A 17,599-nucleotide genomic window follows, 5' to 3' on the forward strand; every position below is an offset into this window, starting at 1 on the left:
GCTGGAAGAAGCCTGCTAAATGAGAGGCCATCACACTGACAGTATCAAAGACAGCAGAACTGTATCGAGAAATCATCTTTACATTCTGACCCGCGAATAGCCCAGAGGGCCAAACACAGAAACGTTAACGTACTGAAAATAGTCTGTCGCTCAGCTGACAATGCTTTATCCTGTACGGAAAAAAAAAAGTCAGGTCTTATGTTAAAGAACATCACAAAGCGATTTGGTGATTCAGGAGGAACTGTCAACTTGTGATACCGTAGTCAATAAGTCCTTAACAAGCTGCGATCGTTGTCTTTGAACATTTGTATTATAAATAATTTGTTTTGACATACCCTTATAAAAAATTTGTGGAATCAAAGATTCACACAGGCATCTAGTAGCTTTTCACAATAGATTTTCAGGCTCTTAACCACTTGCCGACTGCCTAACGCCGATCTACGTCGGCAGTCAGCCCCTCACAGGCAAAGTGACGTAGGGCTCTGATCTACCCTGGAAAGCACTGCAGAAAGAGTAGGGAGAAGAGCAAGGATATCAAATCAAAGGAACACTGCACTTTATGCATGCGACTGACAACTCATCACCCATGGAGGTAAGTACAGTGGGACTGGGGAGACAGGGAGGGTGTACAGAGTTAGTTCACCTTTTCATTTTTTCTGGGATACCCTTTATTGTCCAACTTAAAGTGTATTTTCACTTTTGCAGCCATGTTAGTGTAGCGCCCCCCCCCCCCCCCCCCCAGAGCTACTGTTTTTTTATGCTGAATTACATTTTTGGCCTAACTGTAATCAATGGGGCATGGTTTGATTAGTCAGGCCTGCTCTGGACTCTAAAAGCATGGGCTCAATTGCTTCTCCCTGTCTCCCAGGCGGATGACAGCTCGGTCTCCAATTACTTTGCAGAGACGGAGCTGTCAGATCCCTGCTCTCCTCTATGGGAGATCGGATGAAAATGGACCGCCTGTCTGTTTTCATCCGATCCTCCAAACGGATGGAAAATAGGGTTTCCATCCATCTGGATTTCACGGATCACATCGGATGGGAGAGCAGCGGGTGTCAGCGGAGATGTCGCCGCTGACATCTGCTGCTCCATAGAGGTACATGGAGCATCTGATCAGGTCCGGCTGAAAAACTGACAGATGAACTTGATCAGAAAGCCCGTGTGAAAGGGGTCTTAGACACAAACTGACAGTGGTGTTGTGATTTATTTACATGCACAATGCATCTGCTGTTTTGGGGAACAGGAAAAACTGGAGTTCTTCTTAAGTTTATTTCAGATTAGAAACCTCATTACAGTATTAAGTTATAGTTTTCTGGAGTACCCCTGTGCTCATCCCTACTCTAGGCAGGAAGGCAGAGGAGAAATCCCTGCTCCAGGTGAGCCGAGGAGATCCCACAGCAGGTAACCCCACACGAACTGACAAAGTCACATGACTAAGCACAAGATATGTGAAACATGATAACCTTCCATTCATTCCTGTGACTGCATCCGTCTGCATTACAATAAAGACATTTCATTGGTATCCCATTACGGTGTGCGGCTGCTTTTTCTACTTTTCCTCATCCCTACCCTTTCCAAGTCATCCCCAAAATAAAAACCACAAAAAAGAGCTGCATGGCCTGTTTACTGACTCAATATCAAATAATTAGAAAGCAATGAGAAGAGAATAAATATATATGTTGCTTGTTTAAATTTAGATATGATATGTGTGGAGAAGAAGAAAAAAAAGGGGGGGGGGGGTGGTGGTTGCGACGGAGAGGGGCTGGGGAGGGATGGAGCGTGTCCAGAAACATATCCTGCTAGGCGAGCTAGGCGACGCCTAGGGCGCACTGCTGCCTAGGGGTGCAGTCACGGGCGCTGTTCTCCCTCCCGCCCCCACCACGGATGCTGGCACCCTCGCGCTGCGCCCCCCCCCTCTCATGGATGCTGGCCCCTTAGCGTTGCACCCCCCCCTCATGGATGCTGGCAACCTCGCGCTTCCCTCCTCTCTCAGCGCCCGTTACCCCCCTCACCTGACACACTGCTCCCCCAACCTGAAACACTGCTACCCCCCTCACCTGACTCACTGTTCCCCCACCTGACACCCTGTTACCCCCCTCACCTGACACACTGCTACCTCCCACCTGAAACACTGCTACCCCCAACCTGACACCCTGCTACCCCCCCTCACCTGACTCACTGTTCCCCCACCTGACACCCTGCTACCCCCCTCACCTGACACACTGTCCCCCCACCTGAAACACTACTACCCCCCTCACCTGACACCCTGCTACCCCCCTCACCTGACACACTGTCCCCCCACCTGAAACACTACTACCCCCCCTCACCTGACACCCTGCTACCCCCCTCACCTGACACACTGTCCCCCCCACCTTAAACCCTGCTACCCCCCCCTCAACTGACACCCTGCTACCCCCCCCCCCACCCCCACCTGACACACTGTCCCCCACACCTGAAACACTGCTACCCCCCTCATTTGACACCCTGCTACGGCATAACATAAAATGTTATAGAGACCATGTCGCATTGTTAGGGTATCCCCTAAATAATTTACAATCCAAGTGTCCCACATTTTTCGAAAAATATTGGTTTGATCGAAAAAAGTGGCAGCTAATAAATCATTAGTGAAGTACCATGATGTTTCATTTTTGACTTGTGCCATTGTTGGAATTTTCGACTTCCAAGCTTTAGCCAATGCTTGTTTGGCCACCGTATAGATGGAGTATGAAAATGATGCTGAGGAAGTGAGCATGCCTCCCGAAACGCGTCAATCCTAACACAGGGACACGTCCTTTTCACATAAGGTGGACTTGTTTTATGTGATTTTATGTTTGTGAGTATGTTTTTGGCATTCAATTAATTATTAGAAGGTGTCCAAGGGTAATGCACTAGGTGCTTACACCTCCTTTCTTTTGTGTTTTCAGTCTCTGGAGTTTCCCCATCTGAAGAGAGCAGCACGCCTAGTAGTGGTGCACTGACATTTCGGCAACCGAAATTTTCAGCCGAAAATGGGCTTATTCCATTTCGGCAGAAAATGGGTTAAAGATGCCGAAATTAATGATGGCCACTGGCCGGCGGCCCGCCTCCCGGTGATGTCACTACTACGACTATGTGTATGAATGAACTAACACACCGGGCGGGCGGTCGAGTGGCCGCTAATAGCTGTGACTAAGTGAGCCCTTCACTTCTCTGTCAGGCGGGTATCTTCACTGACAGGGAAGTGAAGGGCTCACTTACTTACAGCTATTAGCGGCCGCTCCCCCGCCCGGTGTGTTAGTTCATTCATACACATAGTCGTAGTAGTGACATCACCGGGAGGCGGGCTGCCGGCCAGAGGCAGGATTTTTGAAAGGAAGGACACAGGAGAAAGCAGAGAGTTTGCCTGCCTGTCACATGGAGGTGCCCACAAGTAAGGAGATTGCCATCATTGGGGTAGTGGGGGCGCTGAGGCGAGGTTACCAATGGTATTAGTATTATGCAGCATGAGGGGGTTAATGTATTGCCACTGGTCACTGATGCATTAGTGACCTACCACTGGCAGTTAATTAACCCCTTTGTGCTGCATTAGTGCAACCAGTATCAGTGTCAGTACAACATCAGTGTCAGTGCAACCAGTATCAGTGTCAGTGCAACCAGTGTTAATTAACACTGATACTGGTTGCACTAATGCAGCACAAAGGAGTTAATTAACTGCCACTGGTCGGTCACTAATGCATCAGTGACCAGTGGCAATACATTAACCCCCTCATGCTGCATATTACAAATACCATTGGTAATTAAATTAACCACTTGCCAACCCGTCACAGTACATATAGTGCGACACGGTGGCAGCTACAGGTGCATGTCGCTGCCTGTTTCTGGCGTATGCCCCTCTTCTATCTATTTTAAAATCCTTTGGGGGGAAAACAGCCATTTTCGGTTTCGGATTCGATTTTCGGCCAAGGGCATCCTGAATTTTCGGTTTCAGTCCAGAATTTTCATTTCGGTGCATCCCTAACGCCTACTATTCCAGATAGAGTGAGTGATTGGGACATTTAGCTGTTATAAAAATGTTGTGTGACTGGCTGCTGTGTAGCTACTAGGGTATGGAACCCGGGATCAGAATAATCCTGTCTGTGCGCTACATCAGGGTAGCACCTACTTTATATTTGTTACATGTTCCCATTAACACCATACAGAGGATGCTGGTGCCGGCGAGGGACGGGACTGTTGAAGGAAAGGACCGGTAACCCCCTTTTTTTTGCACCCAATGAAAAATAATAAATCTCCTTTCTGCCAGGGGCCCGCTTGTTGGCCTCATGCAGGAAGGCTGGTTCTACCCCCCCCCCCCCCCCAAGCATCTCTGGGTACATGAACCGACTGAAAGCAACGACACATCCAATGTGGGGCCGATGGAAATGTTAAAGCATGTTTTTACGGCATGGTTTAGGAATTCTCTCCAGTGTAACGTTCTGCCTAGAAGTGACAGCAGTCAGGAGAGTCCAAGTCTCTCCCGCACACTGTCAGCAATCATCTCAATCTATTTCCATACAGGAGGCCGCAATGCAAATGAGCTTCCGCGGAATTACAGGAATCCCTTTTAGAAGTTGTTTACAGCAGTCACACAGCTTGAACATATTGTTTGTCATTATCTTTTCTAGCTTTCCTCTCCGAAATGATTCTTCAAAATGTATCTGTGATTTTCTTCTTTTAATCCTATATGTGTGTGACCATTCAAATGTAAATAATCTTATCATCAGGTGTTATGATTTTAAAGATGTGTTTCTAATTAGAGTGTATAATTATATCTATAACTAAGAACATTTACATCGCCTCATTTCACGTGCATGCTGCGCTTCCAATTTAGAAGTGTAGTGCAATGATCTATAGCAGGACCCAGAGCCTATTCACACTACAGATTCTATTTATAAAATATTTGCCACCGTGAATAATTCCCGTAATGTGACTAATATGTTAATTTCCATATGATTTTTAGCTCCATCTAGTGGCCAAAATACAATACTGTTCTGATTGAGGTATTTTGGAAAAATACCATATTATGGCCACTAGATGGAGCTGATGACTATAGCAAAAAAAAAAAAAAACACATGGGACGCATTTAGGAAAAAATTTGCAATTGTTGTGCAAATTCTGAGATGTTTATGCAGCTAATTTTGTTTAATAAATAGACTCCTATGTGCAGGGACTGATCAAAGCCAGTCACTGCAGAGGCACATAGATAACAATTACATTTATGTGCCCTGCTCGCACCACAACACTGATGTGATGCATGCTGGGGAAAAATGCAGGCATGCTGTATTTCTCATGCAGTGCATCAGATTGCCTCAAAGGTCCCCGCACCCCAGTGTCCAGTCTTGAATGGTGTGTAACTTGATACACTTCAATAACGTTAAAATGTATCTAAATCCAAAAGCAAAAATTGAATATATTGTAACTTATCAGTCCTCGCTTTATTTTCATCTGGTGATACAGCCAGTAACACACAGCCTGTCCCTGGGTGGCTACGCCAATCCTTCACTGTATCAGTGGAGGGAGCCATGGTTAACACCCTAGGCTGCTCTTCTGATATGGACTATAAACATGTATTTATCGCTTCATTTCCATTACATGGGGACGTGGGGCCAGGCAATTGCTGGTTTACAGATGAGAGCTTGGCAGCTCAGGGGACCTTCAGGGCCCTGGAGCAAGAAACCATGAAGGGCCCCCCTGACCCCCCCCCCCTCTTCCATCCGAGCTCCGGGCTTCCAGTTCATGGCCCTTTACCATGTGATCAGCTGATCACATATAAAGAGTCTTGCCAGGTAACGGCAGTCCTTTCCTCCCACGCTGTGTCTGTGTGAGGAATGGAGAGGCGGTAACTGGCAAGACTGTCAGTACATTGTTTACACTGATAACTAGTGCCCTGATCATCAGTGCCGTCTATCAGTGCCACCTATCAGTGCTCCTCAATGCCGCCTGCCAGTGCCCATCGGTGCCACCTATCAGTGCCACCTATCTGTGTTCCTCAATGCCGTCTACCAGTGGCCATTGGTGCCACCTATCAGTGCCACCTATCAGTGCTCATCAATAATGCCTATCAGTGCCCATCGGTGCCACCTATCATTTCTCATCAATGCTGCTTATCATTGCCCATCAGTGCCGCCTATCAGTGCCACCTATCAATGCTCATCAGTGCCGCCTATCAGTGCCACCTATCAATGCTCATCAGTGCCGCCTATCAGTGGCACCTATCAGTGCTCATCAATAATGCCTATCAGTGACAATCGGTGCCACCTATCAGTGCTCATCAATAACGCCTATCAGTGCCCATCGGTGCCACCTATCATTGCTCATCAATGCTGCTTATCATTGCCCATCAGTGCCGCCTATCAGTGCCACCTATCAAAGCTCATCAGTGCCGCCTATCAGTGCCACCTATCAATGCTCATCAGTGCCGCCTATCAGTGCCACCTATCAGTGCTCATCAACGCCGCCGATCAGTGCCACCTATCAGCGCCACCTATCAGTGCTCATCAATGCCGCCTATCAGTGTCCATCAGTGCCTTAACCCAACTCGATTTTGTCCCGGGAATGGGACGAGAAGTCTCCATACTGTTACTGGAACACAAAGCTGTATACTGGAGGTAGCTGATGCTGTGTCCGGTTTATAAAACGCTCCGGTGGCCGTATCTGTTAGTGATGGTAATAGTTAGATTGGACCAGCTTGGACCACACCTGTACGGTGTGACTTTTTTCCGGGACTGAGCGTACATGCGCTGTCATTCGCTGCAGCACAAGCCGATCTGCTGAGCCAATCACAGAAGAGAGCCCTGTGTAGGTAAACAAGACAGGTCTCTCTACAGACAGCAGCAAAGTGATATTTATTTCTCGCTGCAAATCAGGGAGTAAAAACCGGCACATCGCTTAGTAAAAGCAGCACATATCACACACATTACACATTAACCACTTCTGGACCGGAAGGTTTTACCCCCTTAATGACCAGGAAAATGTTTTGTGATACGGCACTGCGTTAGTTTAACTGACAATTGCGCGGTCGTGCAACGCCATACCCCAAATAAAATTGATGTCCTTTTTTTTCCCACAAATGGAGCTTTCTTTTGGTGGTATTTGATCACCTCTGGCTTGCTTCCAGGTTTGGGGTGCGCATGCGCCCCCTCTGCTGACCCATGCTGTGATTGAAAACAGCACGAGTTTGGCAGCTGATTTCAGCCAATGATTTTGGCTGAAGTCAGCTGATGGCTGTGTTTACAAAAACACAGAACTCTGTGTACTGTGAACAGCAGCCTGGCTGTTGCAAGGAGAAAAAAACAGCCAGAAAGTATAGTAAAAGTAGTACATATTACACACATTACACATGGTTAGGCACACAGTTAACCCCTTGATTGCTCCTAGATGTTACCCCTTCCCAGCCAGTGTCATTAGTACAGTATTATCACTGATCACTGCATTAGTGCCACTAGCGATCACAGTGTCAGTTAGTGCCAGATTGTCCGCAACCCTATCACAGTCACACTATAAGCCGCTGATCACCACCATTACAGTAAAGCGTCTATAGCTGTGTAAATTCTAGTATATATACCATAGTTTTTAGATGCTATAACTTTCACACAAACAAATTAATATACACTTTTTGGGATTTTGTTTTACAAAACAGTAGTCCAAATTTATTAAGAAATTCGATTTTTTTTTTTATTGGATATGTTTAATAACAGAAAGTAAAAAAATATTATTATTTATTTATTTTTTATTTTTGTTTATATAATAAAAAAAAAAAATTGTAAGGGCTCTTTCACACGGAGCGGACCGCATTGCGATCCGCTCTGGAACTTTTTTTTTTTTTTCACGGGGCGGATGACATTTGTATGTCCGCATATCATCCCATCCGTTTGCGGATGATATACGGACATAATGTAAGTCTATGGGCATTGCGGATGTCAGCGGATGACACCGCTGACATCCAATTTTCCTTCCTTTCTGTTTTCTGAACGGAGGAAAAATAGGGTTCTGTTCCGTTCCAAAAAACGGAACAGAACTGAAAGTAAAAAAATCGGATGTCAGCGGATGGTATTCCGCTGACATCCGCAATGCCATAGACTTACATTATGTCCGTAAATCATCCGCAAAAAATTAGGATGATTTGCGGACATACGGAGCGCCCGTGTGAAAGGGCCCTAAATCAAATACCACCAAAGGAAAGCTTATGAATATATTTATGGCTTTAGTTTTATAATAAAAAAAATAAAAAAAACTGTGGTGATAAAATAGCACCAAGAAAAAAAGAAAAAAAAAGCTTTATTTGTGTGAAAAACAATTATATAAATTTAATTTGTGTACAGTGTTTATTGCATGACCGTGCAATTGCCAGATAAAATAGCAAAAACATGCCCTGATCATAAAGAGAGCTTCCGGAGGTCAAGTGATTAAACTCAACAGTATTGACTGGAAGTCTGTGCTGTATATTGTCGTGTTCATAGGAAGGAGAGAAGCGGAATGACCCCACACATCGCATTCACCAAATCAACTACAACTCAGACCTGGACCAATCAGATCAGATCTGTAAAGGGATATAAAGATAACAATGTAGCAGCAAACAAACATCTCCTTCTAGAAAACAATGACATCAATCTCCAATCTGAAATACAATTGAAACATTCTTAACCACTTCTGGACTGGAAGATTTTCCCCCTTAATGACCAGGCCGTTTTTTGCGATTCGGCACTGCGTTACTTTAATGGGCAATTGCACGGTTGTGCGACGCTGTACCTACATAAAATTGATGTCCTTCTTTCCCACAAATAGAGCTTTCTTTTGGTGGTATTTAATCACCTCTGCAATTCGGAAAATCTAATTTTTTCGTCTTTTTAGGCTAATTTGTATTCTGCTACATATTTTTTGTAAAAAAAAAAATCCCAATAATCGGATTTTGATTGGTTTGCGCAAAAGTTATCGCATCTACAAACTAGGGAAATCATTTATGTCATTTTTATTTTTTTATTTATTTTTTTACTAGTAATGGCGCTTATCTGCATTTTTTAGAGGGACTGCGACATTGTGGAGGACAGATCGGACCCCTAACTGACAGTTTTGACACTTTCGGGGGGACCTTACTACAGTAATCAGTGCCAAAAATATGCACTGTTATTGTACTAATGACACTGGCAGGGAAGGGGTTAACCCAGGGGCGATCAAAATGTTAAAAGTGAGCCTAGATGGTGTTTTCTAACTGTGGGGTGGATGGGCTTGTGAAATCAATACAGACACCTGTGATCCTAAATTGTTTCCAGAGAGAACAATCGTTCTTTCTTTACGGGGAGCGACCGTGGGTGGCCAGCAGTAATCGCGGCCGCCGGCCCCATGAATTGGCTTCTCTGCTGGCGAGCGGGCTCGCGTGCACCCCTAGGATCGCTCCCGCGAACCGCCGTACAAGTACAGCGATTCGCGGGAACCTGCCGATCTGCCGCTGTATATAGCCGGCAGCTGGTCGGCAAGTGGTTAAGAAAAATGCAAACAAGCAAACATAAGATCCCTAACTGCCTGCGCGCGGTCGATGTATTCCTACGGCGGTTTGCGCAGGAGCGGCTGCTTGCCAGTATAACTGCGGCGGTCGGTTGTAAAGTGGGGAAATAAAGGTTTCCAGATGCCTCCTCTGTGTTGGTTTTCTATTGTTGGGATTTTTGTACTATCACCCCGGCTGGTAACGCTTTCTAAATGCATCTCCTTGTGCTGTAAACGCCAAAAGGGCATTTGTGGGGCGTTTGCAGCGCATTTACACTGGCAGAACTCCTACAGATCCTGCACCTCTCTGTGCAGCCGCAACACCACCTTGCCTCTGCCTTCCCAGGTCTCAGCATTCAGCAGACTCTGGAAGCTGACTCCAGCCCTCCTCTGGTTCTCCTCCAGACCCTGCACTTTCTTGTTCCCAGATCCACCCGCATCTTCTTCCTAGCAGCAGCACAAGGTAAGGGGGTGCATTGTGATGTAAGGAAGGATGGGTGACTCTTGATTTATAACGGGGGGGGGGCTCTTGACACCTCATGTAAGGGTGTAGGGGGCGTAGGGTGTTCTGGACCTCTAATCTTACAGATATAACCGACCCTTCGAGGGCAACCATAATGCTTATGCGGCCCACAATGAAATTGAGTTTGACACCCCTGGTCTAAAGGCTCAGTTACACTAGTGGTTGGGGGTGGTAAAACCATGCAGTTGAGACACATTTTTACCACCCCTCAGTTGCTACTCCCTTTAATTTGAAAGGCAGCAGCCGGAGGTGTACATGTGTCTTGGCTGTGATGCTTTGCAGTGGCAGCAGGAATTATACCCTTTGTCGCATTCGGTGGGTCTACCGCTCGCTGAATGGGACTCATTCACACATGTTCGCTATGTGGTAGTTCAGCATTTAGGGATTTAAAAGAGGTGGTGAGGAGGCGATATAACACCTTCTCACCGCCTGTCAAATGCTTCCTGAAGAGTGATCCAAATGTGAATCGCTCTTCAGAGAGCAAAGCAAGTGTAAAGGAAGCCTTAGTGGTTGATTTACTAAAGGCAAATAGACTGTACACTTTGCAAAGTGCAGTTGCTCCAGGACTTAGTAAATAAGGTAAGGCTTTACTTTGCAAAGAATACCCAATCACACGCAAGGAAAAAAAAAAAAAAAAAAAACAGCATTCTTGCTTGCACATGATTGGATGATGGAAGTCAGCAGAGCTTCCCCTCATTTACTAAGCTCTGGAGCAACTTTGCAAAGTACACAGTCTGTTTGCCTTTAGTAAATCAACCCCAGAGTGTCACCAAGCACATTACAATCAGACCATACAATCTCTGTATAATTACATTTATCAAAGAGTAGTAATAAGAGGACCTACCTCATCTATCCATCAATTTGTATCCAATCAGACAGGCCCTGCACAGCTAGCCACATCCTATACCACATGTGTCAAACACAAGGCCCATGGGCCGAATCTGGCCCTTCAGGCCATTGCATGTGGCCCTCACACCTCTCCTCTAACAGTGACACCCCCCACGTCTCTGCAGCAGTAAGGAAGACAGAACTCCTCCCCAAGATCCTGCGCTTCTCTGTGCAGCTGCGGATAAGTTAATCTCTGCCTCCCCCATCTCAGCAGCCGGCAGCATAGAGGAGGTCAGAACTACTCCCACAGATCCTGCACCAATCTGTGCAGCTGCGGATAAGTTCGTCTCTGCCACCCCCGTCTCAGCAACTGGCAGCAGAGAGGAGGTCAGAACTACTCCAACAGATCCTGCACCAATCTGTGCAGCTGCAGCACCCCCTCGTCTCCACCTTCCCTGGTCTCAGCATTCAGCAGACTCCAGCCGTCCTCTGGTCCTCCTCCAGACCCTGCACTTTCTACTTCCCAGCGCTGCCTGGTAAGGGGGGGGGGGTGCACTGTGATGTAAGAGAGGGTGGGGAACTCTTGACTTCTGAAGTAAGGGGGTGGGGAGGTGCTCTGTATCTTACAGAATGGCCCTTTGAGTGTGACAATAATGCTGATGTGGCCCACGATAAAATTGAGTTTGAGATTCCTGCTGTATACAATCAGTCTGTACAATCTCCTTCAGATCTGTGAAATACGAGGACAGACCTAACCATTCCATTCAGTTAGTATTCAGTGCCGGATCGCACTATAGAGATGTCAGACATTGCATGTGATTCACACCGCACTGCTCTGCAAACCACATGCGATGTCTGTGCGATGCATACAGATTGTACAGATTGTTCAGATTGTACAGATTGTACAGCTGAATTCGCATTCTAATCAAACTCGCACAGGACACTTTTTTTGGTCCGCTCCAGAATCAGTTTATATGGATGGTCACACCAATGCGATCCAATTCCTGTCTGAACTGACAGTTGGCACTGCGATTTGAAAACTGATCTGGAGCTGTCATTAACTTTGTATTGACACCCCCAGCGATTCGCATATCTCAGTGTGAACTGTCTGTGAGTCGGGTGCGATGCGGGAACCCGCAGTAGATTTGCAGGGTTCCCACATCACACCAATGTGAACTGACACTAAACCAGACAAGCTATTGTACTAAATAGTTGATTGTAGGGCTGAATGAGATTGTACAACCAGATTGTATGGTGTATGCCCAGGTTAAAGGTCACCATAGATGTTATATTGTGACTGTACAATCTCTCTGTATAACCATCTTTTACCAAATGATGTAACATGAGGATCTTCTCAACCTTTCCAATCAATGTGTTTAAAATCTGATGGCTCATAGACTCACAGAGGTGGCTCAGGAGTGAACAAGCAAGAGTGCCCCAGGCCCAGAGCATGCAGTTTGCTCTGGGGGCACTCAGTGGGGGGGGGGGGGGGGGGTCAAGCACGTGGTGGGGGACCCAAGAAGAGGAGGATCGGGGCTGCTCTGTGCAAACCCATTACACAGAGCAGATAAGTATAACATGTTTGTTGTTTAAAAAAAAAGGTCAACCTTTACAAACGCTTTAACACTCCCCTCCCCACAGACTGACATCGCTGCTGTGCCTCCTGAGCTCATTCCTCCAGAGTTGTGCCTCATTAATACAGGAGGTGTGTTACTGCCCAGATCCCTAGGTGAATACAGAGGGAAAAAAGACTAAAAAAGAAAAGGAATGCAGCCACCACATCTAATGACTGGTAAGCTGCAATATATTACATATTTTTGTTTTGGGTTTGATACCGCTTTCACTTTGGAAAGAATAACCAATCACAGGAAGGGAAAATAAAAAAACAGCATTTTTGCTTGTACATGATTGGATGATGGAAGTCAGCAGACCTTCCCCTCATTTACTAAGCTCTGAAGCCACTGTACTTGCAAAGTGCACAGTCTGTTTGCCCCCCTCATAGCATTGGGGGGGGGGGATTTACTAAAACTGGAGAATGCAAAGTCTGGTGCAGCTGTGCATGGTAGCCAATCAGCTTCTAACTTCAGTTTGTTCAATTAAGCTTTGACAAAAACGTGGAAGCTGATTGGTTTCTAGAGCTGCAGCAGATTTTGCACTCTCTGGTTTTAGGCTTCCCATACATTATACAATTTTCTTTTATAGTTTTCCTTTACATTTAACAAAACCATATAATATGAGGTCAGACCTAAACACTTTCCATTCATATGCTGGCCCTTGCTCTACATAGCTGAAGGTAAATCTAAAGGACATTGAATAAGAAAATTGTATAATGTATGGCCGGTCTTAGTGAATAATCCTTAGACTGTGCACTTCTGCGCTACAAAGTGCAGTTGCTCCAGAGCAGGGCCTGCACAATGGGGGGGGCAGGAGGGACAGTTGCCCTTGGCGCATTGAAGGAAAGGGGCAAAAAATAAATGCGGTGTGGTACACCCATTCTACGGCATTTATGAATAGTGGGGGAGGGGGGAATTCTGGATCCTTGCCCTGGGCACTGGACAACCTTGTCCCAGTGCTACTCCAGAGTTTAGTGAATAAGGGGAAGCTCTGGTGACTTCAATCATCCAATCATGTGCCAGAAAAAAATGCAGTTATTTTCTTACATGTGATTGGGCATTCTTTGCAGAGTGAAGCTTCACCTCATTTATTAGCTTTAGCGCAACTGCACTTGCAGAGTGCACAGTCTATGAGGGGAAACTCTGCTGACTTCCATCATCCAATCACGTGCAAGCAAACATGCAGTTTTTTTTTCCTTGCACGTGATTGGATATTCTTTGCAAAGTGAAGCTTTCCTTATTTACTAAGCTCTGGAGCAGCTGCACATTGCAAAGTGCACAGTCTATTTCCACTTAGTAAATCAGCCCTGTAGTAACATTGGGGTTGATTTACTAAAGGCAAATAGACTGTGCACTCTGCAAAGTGCAGTTGCTCCAGGTCTTAGTAAATGAGGGGGAGCTCTGCTGACTTCCATCATCCAATCATGTACAAGAAGAAAATGCAGTTTTTGTTATTTTCCTTGCGTGTGATTGGCTATTCTTTGCTAAGTGAAGCTTTACCTCATTTACTAAGCTCTGGGGCAACTGCACTTGCAGAGTCTAACTGCACATTGCAAAGTGCACAGTCTATTTCCACTTACTAAATCAGCCCTATCGTCACATAGGGGTTGATTTACTAAAGACAAATACACAGTGCACTTTGCAAAGTGCAGTTGCTCCACAGCTTAGTAAATAAGGGGCGAGCTGTGCTGACTTCCATCATCCAATCATGTGTAAGAAAAAATTGCAGGTTTTATTATTTTCCTTGCATGTGATTGAGTACTCTTTGCAAAGTGAAGCTTTACCTCATTTACTAAGCTCTGGAGCAACTGCACTCTGCAAAGTGCACAGTCTATTTTCACTTAGTAAATCAGCCCCGTAGTAACATAGGGGTTGAGTTACTAAAGGCAAATACATTGTGCACTTTGCAAAGTGCAGTTGCTCCAGGTCTTAGTAAATGAGGGGGAGCTCTGCTGACTTCCATCATCCAATCATGTACAAGAAGAAAATGCAGTTTTTGTTATTTTCCTTGCGTGTGATTGGCTATTCTTTGCTAAGTGAAGCTTTACCTCATTTACTAAGCTCTGGGGCAACTGCACTTGCAGAGTCTAACTGCACATTGCAAAGTGCACAGTCTATTTCCACTTACTAAATCAGCCCTATCGTCACATAGGGGTTGATTTACTAAAGACAAATACACAGTGCACTTTGCAAAGTGCAGTTGCTCCACAGCTTAGTAAATGAGGGGAAGCTCTGCTGACTTCCATCATCCAATCATGTGCCAGAAAAAATGCTGTTATTTTCTTACATGTGATTTGGCACTCTTTGCAAAGTGAAGCTTTACCTCATTTACTAAGCTCTGGAGCACCTGCACTTGCAAAGTGCACAGTCTATTTCCACTTAGTAAATCAGCCCCGTAGTAACATAGGGGTTGAGTTACTAAAGGCAAATACACTGTGCACTTTGCAAAGTGCAGTTGCTCCAGGTCTTAGTAAATGAAGGGGGAGCTCCGCTGACTTCCATCATCCAATCATGTACAAGAAAAAAATGCTGTTTTTATTATTTTCCTTGCACATGATTGGCTATTCTTTGCAAAGTGAAGCTTTACTTTATTTACTAAGCTCTGGAGCAACTGCACATTGCAAAGTGCACAGTCTATTTCCACTTAGTAAATCAGCCCCGTAGTCACATAGGGGTTGATTTACTAAAGGCAAATAGACTGTGCACTTTGCAATGCGCAGTTGCTCCAGAGCTTAGTAAATGAGGGGGAGCTCTGCTCTGCTGGCTTCCATCATCCAATCGTGTAGAAGAAAAAAAATGCAGTCTTTATTATTTTCCTTGCATGTGATTGGCTATCCTTTGCTAACTGAAGCTTTACCTCATTTAATTAGCTTTGGCCCAACTGCTCTTGCAGAGTGCACAGTCTATCCTTGCACATGATTGGGTATTCTTTGCAAAGTACCTTATTTACTAAGCTCTGGAGCAACTGCACCTGCAAACTGCACAGTCTATTTCCACTTAGTAAATCAGCCCCGTAGTAACATAGGGGTTGAGTTATTAAAGGCAAATACACTGTGCACTTTGCAAATTGCTCCAGATCTTAGTAAATGAGGGGGAGCTCTGCTGACTTCCATCATCCAATCATGTGCAAGAAGAAAATGCAGTTTTTGTTATTTTCCTTGTGTGTGATTGGCTATTCTTTGCTAAGTGAAGTTTTACCTCATTTACTAAGCTCTGGAGCAGCTGCACCTGCAAAGTGCACAGTCTATTTGCCTTTAGTAAATCCACCCCATAGTTTTGAATAAATCTAAGGTGGATTGTAGACAGATTGTAACATGTATGGTAGAAATTTCCTGCTTCCCTGCCTCGCTCACAGCCCGAAATCAGCGCATCCCTGAAATAAGCAAGCGTTATTTTCAGTCGCCCTTCACGTGTTGGTGTAGCGGTCTGTAAAACGCGTACATCGAACGCTTTGAGAACTTTGCGCCGCGCGCTACTTTTACCCCCCCTAGGCTCCTGGCCATGTCACCTGGATCTGACGCCCCCGGTGCCCATGCAGGTCCCCCCCCTCCCCCCGGTGCCCATGCAGGTTCCCCCCCAATGCCCATGCAGCGTTGACGCTTACCCCTGAGCGCAGGCAGCAGCGATCGGTCCTTCCTGTCGTCACATTTGTTACATTCACTGAAGTAGAGGAGCAGGAAGACGTCCACCAGCACCCAGACCAGGGACGTGGCCAGGACCACCTTACAATACATGAACCTTCTCATGTCCTTTATTGGGGGGGTTCCAGCCGTCAGTGTAGAGGAAGAGGCTTGTATGGGGATCCGGCTCCGCACCTCCCGGACACAATCCTGTACACACGCACGCCAAACGACATCCCAGCCTCGTTAGGAGCGGAGAAAGACCACCGGTGAACTTTTCAAGGACTAGTCGGCAGCTTCTCCCCCCCTCCCCTCCTTCTCTTTCCCGGGAGGGGGGTGAACGGCGGCGGAGGGCTTAATGGAAAGGCATTTGTCACGTCTTGACGAAGGCAGCCTGGGCACCTTGATCTGCGATTCGCCTGCAGCGGCGAGCGGCTAGAGGTGACAAGATGCAGGAGAGGATAGATAGGAGCACCGTGTGGCTTGGCTGGGTTCTGTGTTGCCAGGTTACATAAACCAGAGAGCGAGGATAAAAAAAAAAAGGAAAGCTTTTATTCTTGCAGGGCTCAGCCCCTTCGTTCCATTTCTGTGCGATTCTCCTCTTCTAGGCAATGCATCCGTGCAGGAGGAACGTGAGACATGACTGACTCCCAGCCAAGGAGGGGGACCACCATTCACGATGTCATCCGGCTGCCGATTGGCTGGCCTTCCCCCGGGCCCCCTGATTGGGTGTGAAAAAAAAAAGAAAAAAAAATGTTCTCCTTTTGGGAAGTGCAGCAAAAAAGACAATCGAGTTGATTTTTTCTGCGGTTTGGCAAACAGGAGGTTAATGGCGAGGAATAAATGCTGAGCGTTTTGTATGTGTGTGTGTGTATATATATATATGTGTGTGATCAGCACCGCGCAGAGGTCAGGATCAGCCGGAGAAAAGAAGAGAGGCTTATAGACAGACGCTGAATAGAGGCAGCCGGCCGGCTGGCCGGGGATGAGCAGGAGACGGCGGAGGAAGCTGGAAGCCTCACACTGGGATTGGAAGGAAACACTAAAATGTAAAATGTATCCAAAACCCAGGAAATAAAAATGTCAAATATTACCGATAAACCGTCTCCTTATTCTTCAGAAATCATCCATACAGAACCGTCCATACAGAACAGCCCATACAGAACAGTCCATACAGAACCATTCATACAGAACCGTCCATACAGAACAGTCCATACAGAACAGTCCATATATAACAGTCCATACAGAACAGTCCATACAGAACAGTCCATACAGAACAGTCCATACAGAACCGTCCATACAGAACAGCCCATACAGAACAGTCCATACAGAACCATCCATACAGAACAGTCCATACAGAACAGTCCATATATAACAGTCCATACAGAACAGTCCATACAGAACAGTCCATACAGAACCGTCCATACAGAGCAGTCCATACAGAACCGTCCATACAGAGCAGTCCATACAGAACAGCCCATACAGAACAGTCCATACAGAACCATCCATACAGAACAGTC

The 17,599-nt window shown here is 46.0% G+C and overlaps 1 protein-coding gene across 2 annotated transcripts in view; it reads right to left on the minus strand.

The window, feature by feature from the left end:
* GALNT13 (polypeptide N-acetylgalactosaminyltransferase 13) overlaps positions 1 to 16,662 on the minus strand; it is a 531,696-nt gene extending 515,034 nt beyond the window's left edge. For both annotated transcript variants that reach the window (XM_082261045.1, XM_082261046.1), the window contains exon 1: positions 16,064 to 16,662. In XM_082261045.1, coding sequence (XP_082117171.1) covers positions 16,064 to 16,205 — 142 coding nt within the window. In that variant the 5' untranslated portion in view covers positions 16,206 to 16,662. The remainder of the gene's footprint in view (positions 1 to 16,063) is intronic.
* Between the last annotated feature and the right edge of the window lie 937 nt (positions 16,663 to 17,599).

Source organism: Pelophylax lessonae (genome assembly GCF_965119305.1).
Source record: "Pelophylax lessonae genome assembly, chromosome: 6".
Classification (NCBI taxonomy): Eukaryota; Metazoa; Chordata; class Amphibia; order Anura; family Ranidae; genus Pelophylax; species Pelophylax lessonae.